Raw genomic sequence first — 11687 nt, forward strand, 5'->3', positions numbered from 1 at the left:
GGGGGGGCCGTGCCGGCTGCTGTGCGCTCGGCCTGGGGACGGCGGGGGGCAGGGAGGGGACGGGCTGGCTCAGGCTGGGGAGTCGAGCGGCTGTGTGAGCATGTTCAGTGGCGGGGGAGCAGCAGACTGCTAAGGAGCCGGAGCCATCGCGCCGGCAGGCTGCACCGGCAGGCAGCCCCGGAGACGGGCACACAATGGGCTGCTGAGCAGCTGCCGCGCGGGTGGCCAGCGAGGGGGGGCGCAGCCTGGCGACGGGGTCCCAGGCCACATTCCATCGCCGTGGTGATCCGGGGCTGCGGTTGCCAGCGCCTGCGATTGGTGGGAGCAGGGTCCTGCTCTGGCCGCGCTGGGTGCAGGGGGAGCCCGGGACCCGGCTGCCTGACAGCTGAGCATGGGCGGGCACCGCGGGCAGCCCAGGCCAGGGAGGGCAGCGGGAAGCCCAGGCGCCCGGCTCGGCGCCGGGGCGTGAGGCACTGCCGGGGACAGGGACTGGAGCCACCATGAGGGCCTGCTCGCAGGGCAGCGCGCGGGCCGAGCGGCTCTCCAGCCTCCAGGTCTTCGCCAACAACTCCTCGCTGCACGGCATCAGCCACATCTTCCGGCACGGCTCGCTCTCGCTGCGCCGCGTGCTCTGGGCCCTCTTCTTCCTGGGCTCGCTGGGGCTCCTGCTGGTGGTCTGCATGGAGCGCGTCACCTACTTCTTCTCCTACCCGCACGTCACCAAGCTGGACGAGGTGGCCGCGCCCAACCTGACCTTCCCCGCCATCACCATCTGCAACCTCAACGAGTTCCGCTTCTCCCGCATCACCCGCAACGACCTGTACCACGTGGGCCAGCTGCTAGCCCTGCTCAGCGACCGCTACGAGATCCGCAGCCCCCACCTGGCCGAGCCCCAGCTCCTGGCCGCCCTGCGGGACAAGGCCAACTTCCGCAACTTCAAAGCCAAGCCCTTCGACATGGCCGACTTCTACAACCGCACGGGCCACGACATGGCCGAGATGCTGCTCCAGTGCAGCTTCCGCGGCACCGACTGCACCGCCCAGAACTTCACCGCGGTGAGTGCGGCCCCCACCGGACCGGCCACAGCCTGCCTCAGGCCCAGGCACGTCTCTGCCTCGGGGGGGGTCTGCCACGGGGCGTTGGGCAAGGTGGGGGGATGTTTGACTCCAGGCCTATGGGGCAGCTCGGGGGGCGAGGGGAGGGTCCTGGCCTGGGTCTGTCAGTCACTTGGGGGGGGGTCGTGCTGTTGGCACTGCTGCGTTGGACTCATACTCCCGGGGCATTAGAGAGGGAACGGGGTGACGATCCACCCCTCCCCCATGTGCCTAGTACTGGGCATGGGATTCCTGCTCCCGCCATGACTGAGGGACCGCGGGAGACTCGGGACTGAGCTGTTGTGGAACGGGGTGAGCAGAGCTGCGGATGGAGCCAGGTGTCACGGACTCACAGATCATGCCCACTCGTGGCCCCGTGCGGTCCGTGGGAGGGGGGTGCCCCTTTCAGTGCGACAGCCCTTCTCGGGGGTCCACTCTCTCTCGGGGTCAGGCCCCTCCACCTCCTGGAGCCGCACTTCTCTGAGCCTTAGCACGTCTGTCTCTGCCGTGGGCCCCCTCAGGGAGTCCCCTTGCTCTGAACCCCCAGGGCCTCCACCCCCGAAGGGGACAATGCCCCCTGTTCTCTAGCCCGGAGTGACTCTCAGCCAGCGTAACACAGGAGGATTTATTGAGAGTTGAACACAGCACAGGAAACTCTCTGACCCTCAGACCTGGCCTCCCTCAGCCCAGCACACCCCAGTCTCTCTGCATCCAGGTGGGCTCTGCCTGCTCCCCCTCTCCAGCCCAGAGCCCCCCTGCTCCCCGCTGGGCATCTGAGATCACCGGCCCCAGGCCCCGCCTCTGTCCATTGTCTTCTCTCCAGGGAAACAGGGTCGTAAACTGGGGCCTCCGCTCCCCTCTTCTGTCCTCTGGCTGGAACCGGCTGGTCAGGTCACCAGGGTCCTCTCTTTGCAGCCCTGTCACGGAGTATGGGGGACTCAGGGCCCTGCACCCCCGGCTTCCTGCGATTCACCATGACTCTCAGCCAGCCAGTAAAGCAGAAGGTTTATTTAGACGACAGGAACACGGCCCAAGACAGGTCTTGCAGGCACAGACAACAGGACCCCCTTAGTTTGGTCCATCTAGGGGCCCCAGGGACACCACAGCCCCGGGGGGGGGGGGTGCAGAGCCCCGTCTGGGCCCTCCTCCATTTCACCAGCCAGCTCCAAAACCCTAACTCTCTCCAGCGTCTCTCACTCAGCCTCCCCCCGGCTCCTCCCCCAGCCTTTGTCCATTTCCCGGGCAGAGGTGTCACCCGGCTCCAGCCCCCTCCTGGGTTCTCATGTTACATGCTCAGGTATCATCCCTCAAGGCCAGTCTCCCATCCCCCAATGCAGACTGTCCCAGCCAAACCCCCCTGCCACCTTCCCAGGCCAACACTCCCCACTCAGCATTCAAAGACCACATTAAGAACAGTCCCAGTTCGTCACAAGCCCATTGTCCTCCCACTGGCCAGAACCGGCTGCAACTCCTGAGCTGGGCCTCACGGTCACCAGTCGCTGGGGTCTCCATTCTCCAGGCCATTGGCCGGGGTCCCAAGTTCCCTCTCCGGTCCTCTGTAACAACAAACTCCCTCTCCCCTCACCTCGTTAAACCAGTAACACCCAGGGACACTGAGTCCCACCCGCTCTGCATGCAAACCATTGGAAAAACACGGAAAAACAAGAAACTCCCCCCCTTCGTCACACCAGGCGTTGAGAGTGTTTGAGGCCTAGGGTGGCCCCTGCCCTAGCAGGACGACAGGCCGGGACCTTCGCACGGGGCCGAGGACGCAGGGCAGCGGGGCGCTGGGTGCAGACTCTCCATCTCCCGCGCAGGGCAGGCAGGCCGCACGCTCCAGGCTGGGGGAGGGATCCCTCTGTCCCCACCCACACTGAGCCGGTGGAACTCCCTGCCACAGGGTCTCACTCAGGCCAAGCGCTCAGGTATGGTCAGAGCGTTGGACGTTGCAGTGGATAACGAGACTTTCCAGAGACCCCGGGGGGCATCCAGCCGGGCTGCCTGCGGCAGCACTGGGCCGGCCTCCGCTATGGGCTTGGGGTGTCTCCGTCTGCGTGGGGTCCCTTGGAGCTGCTGGGCCTGGCCCCGCTGGGCCGGGCTGGCCCGGCAGCTTGGGGGATGGGGAGCAGGCAGATCAGGGATAAGAAGGGCGTGGGAGGCTGGAGAGGGGACAGGCCCGTGGAGGGGGCGATGAGGGAGTCCTGCGACACTTCCCTGCCCCATATGACCCTGGCCTGAAGGGGCAGCCCCAAGCTCACAGCACCGCCTGGCAGTGCCCACCCTGCGCTCAGCTCTCGCTGCAGCTGGGGTCCCCCCCCCCCAGCCCAGGGAGCCTGTGGGGCCAACCCCACAATAGCAGGCACGACCCCCGCTCCCCCGAGCCCCGGCGGGCCTGCAAGGGGCATTCAACGGAGACTGGACACGGCTGGTCATGGAGGCAGCTCCCCGCCCACACGTCGCCATGGCCCCCTCTCCCCTGCCTTAGATGGATCCCTTGTTACCATGGCAATGGCTCCCCTCTTTCAGTGCAGCCGTTGCCATGGCGATGCCTCCCCTCCCTTACCTGTGCAGCCTAGTTGCCAGGACAGCGTCCCTGGTGTGGGTTGGGTGCCGCGGTACCCACATGGGCCTGCTGCGCCCATCACACCCCTACCCAGGGCACTGGGGGGAAAGGCTCCAACCCAGGGCCCAGTTGCCATTTCGGGGTGTCCCAGACAGGGGTGTGGGGGGGGGGTGTATGGACCCTTCCTTCCCCCAGGATGCACCAGGCCTTTACCCAGCTTGGGCATTCCTGTTAACCCCCCGAGCTGCCCCAGAGCCAGTCCCGGGGCCGGTGCAGTGCTGGGCCAGCTCCCCCCAGCCGGCACCGCTCACCCCGCTGGCCTGCACCTGCCCTGGCCAAGGCAGGGCTTCCTGGGGAAGGGGGGGCCTGTCCCTGGCCAGGCAGCCCGTTCTACGCAGTGCCGGGGTGGCCGTGGAGAACCCCAGAAGTCTCCGTGGGTCACTGACACAGAGCTGCAGGGTCTGGGCTGTGCCTGGCCTGTCAGCAGGCTCCGGGGCGGGACCCCTATGCAGGCTGACCCCAGGGACCCCCAGTTCCCTAGGGACCCGCCTGTGGCCTCCACACTCCAAGGCCCCAGTGCCCCGTCTCTCCGTGCTCCCAGCAGCGAGGCCTGCGGGAGGCCGTGCTGGGCCCTGCTGGGGGCAAAGTTCCCGGGCGCGTTCACCGCCACGCGGGCCGCCTGTGCCAACCGGGATCCGTCAACTAGTCGCCTGGCCAGTCTGACAGGCCGAGGTCAGCGCAGCGAGGCAGGAGTGCAGCCACGGGCCAGTACCCGCCGGGCCAGCCGAGCGGCGCCCGCCCCGGCCCCGGAGTTCACTCACTGTTGTCCCCTTTGTCTCCCCGCCCCAGGCGCCGGAGTCCCTCCAAAGAGCCCCTTCCCCAGCCACCTGTCCTGGGCTGCCAGCTCTGTAACCAAGTCCTGCCGGGCGGCCCCCTGCTCGGTGGGGGTCGGTCAGGCCTTGGCATCTCCTTGCCCTGTGGGCCCCTCTGTAGATTTGGACCGGTTCTGTAGTGACTCTGTCCATCCCCAGACAGCACTGTGGCCCCCCCACCCCTGCGCTCTCCCAGGAGTATCAGCCCATTGGGCAGCAGTGCCATGCCCCGAGGGAAACTGAGGCAGGCCAAGGCTGCATACAGCTATTACAAAGAATTCCCACGTGGCTCCAGTTACACCCCGGGGGCAGCAGGGCATGAACCTGGGCCCTCTGGATCCTGCGGGGGGAACCTCCCCTGCCCAAGCTCTTGAAAACGTGCCTGCCACCCCCAGGAGTCCGAGCCCGGCTGCCAGCCGGCTGCAGGGTCTGAGGGGCCAGATTCCGGCTGGTGCCTCCTGGGGGAAAGGGGCCACAACTCATCAGCAACACCCCATGGCATGGGGGGGTCTGTACCCCACGGGGGCAGGGGTCTCTCTGGCCACGGGGTAAAGAGGAGTGGCTGGATTTGGGTGGGGGCAGGGGGGCTCTGCCAATGCAGTGCGCAGGGGGGAGTCGCTATGGGGGGAGTTTCTCTGGCTATGGGGTGTGTGAGGGTCTCTGGCTGTGGAGCGTTGTTCTGGCTATGGGGGGTCTCTGGCTGTGGGGTGCAGGGGGGGCTCTGACCGGGGGGTGCAGGGACGTCTGGCTCTGGCCATGGTACCCAAACTTTTGCCATCATCCCCCCCTTACCAGTAATGGAATCTGGTCCCCCCCCATTGCTGCAGGCAGCTCAGCAGTGGAGCTTGGGCTGACGGCGGAGCTGGGGGCAGAACTGGAGATGGGGGAGGCGCTGGGACTAACGGTGGGGCTGGGATGGGGGGCGGAGTGGAGCTGGGGCCAGCGCCGGAGCTGGGCTGGGTGGGGCTCCCTCCTGCCCCCCCACCCCCATGGGGGCTGGCCTGGGCCCTGCTGTGCGCCCCCCCTATGTTCCTCCATGCCCCCCAGAGGGGCGTGCCCCACAGTCTGGGGACCACTGGGCTATGGGGTGCGGGGGTGTCACAGATCCCCAGGCCCGGTGCTCTCGCCCAACTCCGGAACCGTCCCTGGGAGAACCCCTGTGTCTCAGCCCCCTCAGGGGCTCCCTCTTTCACTAACGGGAAACCCCCCCTGCCTCCTGGGACCCATCCTCGGAGCCTTCAGCCCGCCTGCTCCTCGCCGTGAGCTCCCCTCAGGGCGTCCTGGAGCCAGACGCCTGCGGGAGGCTGCACCCCCAGAGGGAGTCCTGCACCCCCAGTTCCTGACTGCAGTGACGCTCGGCCAGCGTGGGAGAGCCGGGGGTCAGTGGGCGTCTGGACCCAGCGCAGACAGTCTGTAGTTACCACAGAGAACAGAAAGTTACAGCCAAGTCCAGCAGGGTCGGTCCAGAGCCCAGCGCTCCCAGACCCCTCCCTAGGCCCAGGCCAGGCGCGTCTGGTTCCAGCAGCCCCCACTTAACACCCACCAGCCCCTCCTCAGCCCTTTGTCCTTGTTCCCCATGAACATGGTCACCTGCCTCCTCGTCAGCCCTTGTCCTCCCGCTGGTCACACCCGGCTGGCCTCCTGCGGAGGAGCCGGGCCATGGGTGCCAAACGTCCGGGCAATTGGCGTGGCCCTTGTTTTCTAGCCAGCAGCCCACTCCCCCTGGGCCATCGGCCACTCCCCCCCCCCCCCGGGCCCGCCCCCCCCCCCCCCCCCCGCCCGGGCCATGGGCCAGTCCCCCCCTCCCCCCCGGGCCATCGGCCACTCCCCCCGGGCCATGGGCCAGTCCCCCACTCCCCCTGGGCCATCGGCCATCCCGCCCCCCGCTCCCCGGTGGGTGTGCTGTACAGGCCCTGCAGCGCCTTGGAGCTGTGCTTTCCCTGGTGAAGCTGGTTTGGGGTCTCTACTCCCCCCCTTCCCCATGCAGAGGGCCTCTGTGGGCCTTGCCCTGTGCCCTAGGGGCAGAGGGAGTGGGGCGAGCCCCTTCAGCCCCCCCACTGGGGCTCTGCAGGAGCTCAGGCCATTTGAGCTGCTCCCGAACCCGTGCTGGGGGGAGCGAGCGGCTGGGGCTGCCTGCGGGGAGGGGTCACCTTCACGGGCCCGGCGTCTCGGGTTCCTGGGCGATTGGTGCCTCCTCTCCCGTTTCCTGGCAATGGGCCCTGCAGCCCCCCGGGGTGGCACCGAGCCTGTGGGGCAAGACGTGGCCTCAGGCCCGGCCCCATTCTGTGCCGTGGGTATGCGTGGCATGGATTGTCGGGTCTGGCCCATGCCCTGGCCTGTGCCCAGTCCCCTGGGTGTGACCCTGTCACGGAGTCACAGCCCGGTGCCCTGGGGCTGCTCGGTATGAAGCCAGCCAGGACTCTGGGGTGGGCGACTCCCCTCGGGGCTGTCCAGGGCATGGAGCCTCCTGGGCTACGGGCTCCCCGGGTCTGACCTCGGAGCATTCAGCCCCCTGGTCTCACCATGCGCTTCCCACAGCGGGGCCACCTGGCAGGGACCCCTGAGGAAGCCAGAGGGGCCCTGCCCCCCACCCCACAGCCAGCCGTGGCGTGGGACACAGCGTCGAACGGAGCTTGTCAGCACAGGGCGCAGGACGTTACAGCCAAGTCCAGCTTGGGGGGATCCAGGGCCTGGTGCCCCTGAGCCCCCCCCTCCCCCCGAGTCCCAACCAGGAGAGTGAGACTAGCTTCCACAAGCCCAGCCTCCGACCCCCTGTAGCCCCTCCTCGGTCCTTTGCCCCTTTCCCAGGCAAACAGGTCACCTGATCTCTGTTCCCAACACCTTGCAGAGAAGGGGGCTGTCAGCCATTCTCTGTGCCGGTGGTACTCACACCTGTCCTCTAGCGGTCTCTGCAGGATCACACACCCCGATCCCACCACCTGGACACTTGAGTAACACAGGGGAAACTGAGGCACACACACAGTGTTCCGAGAAAACTTGGGGGCTTTCGGTAATTTTATGGACCCGACTGTGACTAAGGCCCCCGGGCTCCTGGCCATGGGTAAGAATCCCCCGGCTCTGGTGGGAGCCGCTGATGGGTCACTCCTGGCACCCTCACCCACTAGACCACCCCCTTAGGTCATTACCCTTCAGGGCACCGGAGACTCTTCAGCATGGGTTGAGTCAAGCCCCACACTCTGGTCACCCCCTGGGCATGCCTGGCCTGCTGCCCTTAGCCCTGGGTCTGTGGCTTTTGCTCCCTGCTGGTGTGTGGATGGGCACGTGTACGTACCCGCTGGCCGACCCAGGCTGCAAGCCTGCTACTATGCTCCTCTGGCAGGTCGCTCCGGTCGCTTCATAGCCCAGGCGCTGGTGTCACGGCGTTCCTGGTGGCTGGCCCGTCATGCTTTGGTAGCAACCTACATCCATGCCTGTGACCTCTGACCTGGCCCAAATCCCCCATGGGAGAGCGCTGGGTCTCCTTCAGCCTAGTGTGTCGATGGACTTCCTCACGGCGCAGCCGCCCTCCCAAGGGTGCACCCCAGCGCTGGTGCATTTATCCCGTGTCGCGGCCCCCATCACCCAGGACGCAGCCTGTCTCTTCAAAGACAAGGACTTCCACCTTCCTGGATCTGACCGGGGCTGCCCGTTTGCTTCCTGCTTTTGGTAGGAATTTCTGCACCTCCCGGGCATCCAGCCTGGCACCTCGCCTGCTCAGCACCCTCGTACCGACGGGCAGGCGCAGTCAGTCAGGTCCCGGACCAGGCCCCACGCTGGTTCCTTAATTACCAGCAGGGTGACTGGCTGCCTCTCAATTCGCCCACAACAGTCCTCCCCCCTCCCCCCACCGCGACCCTGCAGAGCCCGTTCTTCCCGACGTCCGGGTTCCACCCTCAGCATCCCCCCGAAATCCCCTCGGCTCCCCAGCGCCCACCATTGCTGAGCGCAGCGCACGCGGCCACCGGGAACTCACCGGTTAGAAGCGGCTACGAGAGAGCACAACGGACGCCGTCAGCCGATCCTGCCCTTGGGGCAGGGGACCAGGTCTGGCTGCCCATGAAATGACCCCAAAGACCTGGGGCCATTTGCAATCCCGGAGTAGCTTTCCCCCGTGTTGTACATCTCCCTCCCGAACCCTTTTCTCCCGCCACCATTAACTGCCCCGGGCCCAGAGGGCAGCGTGCTCCAGCAGACCCAGCGCTCCCGCCGAGGCCGGGGAAGACTGGGAGGGATACGGCCCGGAGGAGCATTTGGGGGAAGAACAAGTCCGTGTCCCAGATCTCCTGCGCGCCTTCCACTGGGCCTGCCCCGAGGAACGGCCCCAAGCTCTCCTGGGAGCCGACCCCGAAGGGGGGGTGCTGTCAGGCCCAGACCAGCTAGGACCAGCTGCTGACCTGCTCCTTGAGTGACGGCCCTGCCTGGCTGCCTGGCATAGAAACAGGGCCAGGAGCCGTGGGGCTTGGGCACATGCAGCGTTTGGGGCGGGGGGGGTTGTATGTGTCCTGCGCTTTCTATCGGCTTGTTGTGGAAATGTTCTTCTGTGGCTTGGGCTGGGGGTTGGCAGGCGGCTGACTGAGGGTGGCCCCGTCAAACCCGCTGCAAACAAAGCCTTTTATGGCATCACGAAAGGGTCTGGCTGTCGCTGCAACAGACAGACAGTCAAGAGCTGAGATAATGACGCTCAACCCAGGATCAGGAGCAAACACTGCAGCGGGGTCAGGAACTTGCTGGGATGGGCCCATGGATTCACCCCCCCTTTATCCAGGATGTCATTGGTAAGGACATTGCATGACAAGCAAGGCCCCGCCCCCAAGCTCTGGCCCCCCCTCAAATCAATTAGCCCCTTTCTCCCCACAAACACATTCCTACCGTACTAGTACAAGCCCTACGACCTGGGTATGTTTGCTTTGGAAAAGAGGAGCTGAAGGGGGGCATGACAGCGATCTTCGAATACTTGAAAGGCGGCCATAAAAAAGAGAGAGAAAAGCTGGTCTCTCTGGCCACAGCGGCAGGACAAGAGGCAGCGAGTTCAAACTACAGCACAGCAGATTTAGATGAAATCTCAGGGAAAACTTCCCAGCTGTAAGAACAGTGGGACGGTGGAACAGACGCCTCGGGGGGTTGTGGCAGCTCCTTCACTGGAGGTTTTCCGAAGGAGGCTGGAGCCGTCTGTCTGGGATGGGACAGACCCAACAAATCCTGCATCTCGTGCGGGGGTTAGAGTAGCCGACCCCGGCGGCCGCTCTATGATTCTCTCCCCCAATGCCATCGGGCCAGGCAGTCCATGGCGTGGGAGCGCAGAGCATCCCTGACTCCTGGTGCCCAGGTACATCCAGCAACCTGGCCGAGGGGACCGGCTCCATAGCCCCTCGCAGTCACAGGGCCAGCCGGGGGGAATCGGCTCCCCGAGGCCTGGGACGAGCCCAGCAACTGCAGTGATGCAGACACTGGCATCCAAACGGGTGTGTAGCCACCTGCCCACAGCGCATCCCACAGCCGCTCTGCACCAGCTGAGCATGGGTCAGGCCCTGGTTTCACAAGCCCAGGCAGGAAGGCGTCACACGGCGGAGACAAGAACGCCGCTTGTGACAGGGTCCTGCCATGGGAATAGCATCCCAGCCTGTCCCTGAATGTCGACTGGCGACAAACCCTGGCATTGTGAACGTTCCCAGTGCAGCCCACGTTGCTGCTCGTAAATCGGCCTCTGTGGGTCCCAAGGGCCTGCGTACCAACAGCGCCGTGCCCATATGCTCTTGGGGGCAAACCATGGGCACATGGGTCCCATCCATGGGCTGTTCGCAACACCGGCAATGCCTCCGGACTAGCGTTACTGCCGCCGTTCAGGGCAAACCACACGCCTGGCTGCTCAGACTCCTCCGCCGTGCCTGGCCCAGAGTCGACCCCCCAGCTCCAGCGCAGGGGAGCTGTAGCCGTCTGGGGCAGCCGGCTTCTGGCCAGCCAGGGGGCCTCCTGCGGGTGTCTTTACCCAGAGGGGTGTGGCCCCAACCTGCTCCCACGCTCCAGAAACGTGGCTTTCCTCCGGCGCCAGGTCTCACCCCGGGGTGCATGGTGCTGGGCCCCACCGGCTCTGCTTGTGGCCCTGCGCCAGCCGTGCCCGGCCACGGACTGGGCATTAGCGGCTGTGCTGAGCATCACAAGGCTGCGATGCCAGGTACTCTGCCTCCTCCTCTTCCTCCTCCCCCTGCTCTGTCATTAAATCCGCCAGGTCCCTTGGGTGGGTCAAAGCGCTGCCCAAGTGTCCCCCGGCCCTCGCCGAGCTCCTGCCAGGTGAGTGACCGCGCAAGCCAGAGAGGTTTGGCCAAAGGAGCCTCCTCCGCGTGGCTGGCGCTGGGAGGGCACAGACCAGAACGGCAGCTCAGCTGGCGGGGCAGGCAGCTGCCCGTGCAGGGTGGACAGTCAGCGCCCCATGGCCCGAGGGGGGGAGTGGCCCCGTTTCAGGCTGGTTTGACTCGGGGCTGCGAGCTGCCAGGACGCCAGAGCCCCTGTTAACGCGGGGTTCAGAACTAGTGTAGACGCGCCAGCCCCGGGTTCTCTAACGCAGGACAGCTGGGTCGACTCCCACCAGCCCTGGGCTTACGGCAGTGCAGACGGGCCCGGCCCCCCTCCAGACACAGCACAGCTCTGCACATGGCACAGCCCCCCCCCCCCCCCCCCAGCGTGGTCTGGTCCCGGTGCAGTGTCTCCCTGGGCTGGGCTGGGCTGGGCTGGGGCTGACCTCATGCCCGGCTCTGTCTCCCCTGCAGATCTTCACGCGCCTGGGGAAGTGCTACACCTTCAACGCAGGGGTGCCGGGCAACGAGCTCCTCACCACCGTCAAGGGTGGCTCCGGCAACGGGCTGGAGCTCATGCTGAACATCCAGCAGGAGGAGTACCTGCCCGTCTGGGGGGAGAGCGGTGAGGCTGGGCGCTGGGCGCTGGGCACAGGGCTCCCCCCCACACACGGGGCACAGCAACACCCCCCGAGACAGCAACACCCGGCATGGACAGCCCCCCCTGACCCCGTCCCCGGGACCGGCACCCCCCCCCCCAAGACAGCAACACCCGGCACGGACAGCCCTGCCTGACCCTGTCCCTGGGACCGCAACACCCTCCAGACAGCAACACCCGGCACGGACAGCCCTCCCTGACCCCGTCCCT

At 66.4% G+C, this 11687-nt stretch overlaps 1 protein-coding gene across 1 annotated transcript in view; it reads left to right on the plus strand.

Annotated features, from left to right (window-relative positions):
* Positions 1 to 500: 500 nt before the first annotated feature.
* LOC112123468 (acid-sensing ion channel 1C-like) overlaps positions 501 to 11687 on the plus strand; it is a gene marked incomplete at its 3' end in the record, with an annotated part of 12223 nt that continues 1036 nt past the window's right edge. The window contains exons 1-2 of the mRNA XM_026663170.1: positions 501 to 1055; positions 11294 to 11444. Coding sequence (XP_026518955.1) covers positions 501 to 1055; positions 11294 to 11444 — 706 coding nt within the window. The remainder of the gene's footprint in view (positions 1056 to 11293; positions 11445 to 11687) is intronic.

The sequence above is a fragment of the Terrapene carolina genome, unplaced genomic scaffold (assembly GCF_002925995.2).
Source record: "Terrapene carolina triunguis isolate 2854851 unplaced genomic scaffold, T_m_triunguis-2.0 Scaffold32835, whole genome shotgun sequence".
In the NCBI taxonomy this organism is placed as follows: Eukaryota; Metazoa; Chordata; order Testudines; family Emydidae; genus Terrapene; species Terrapene triunguis.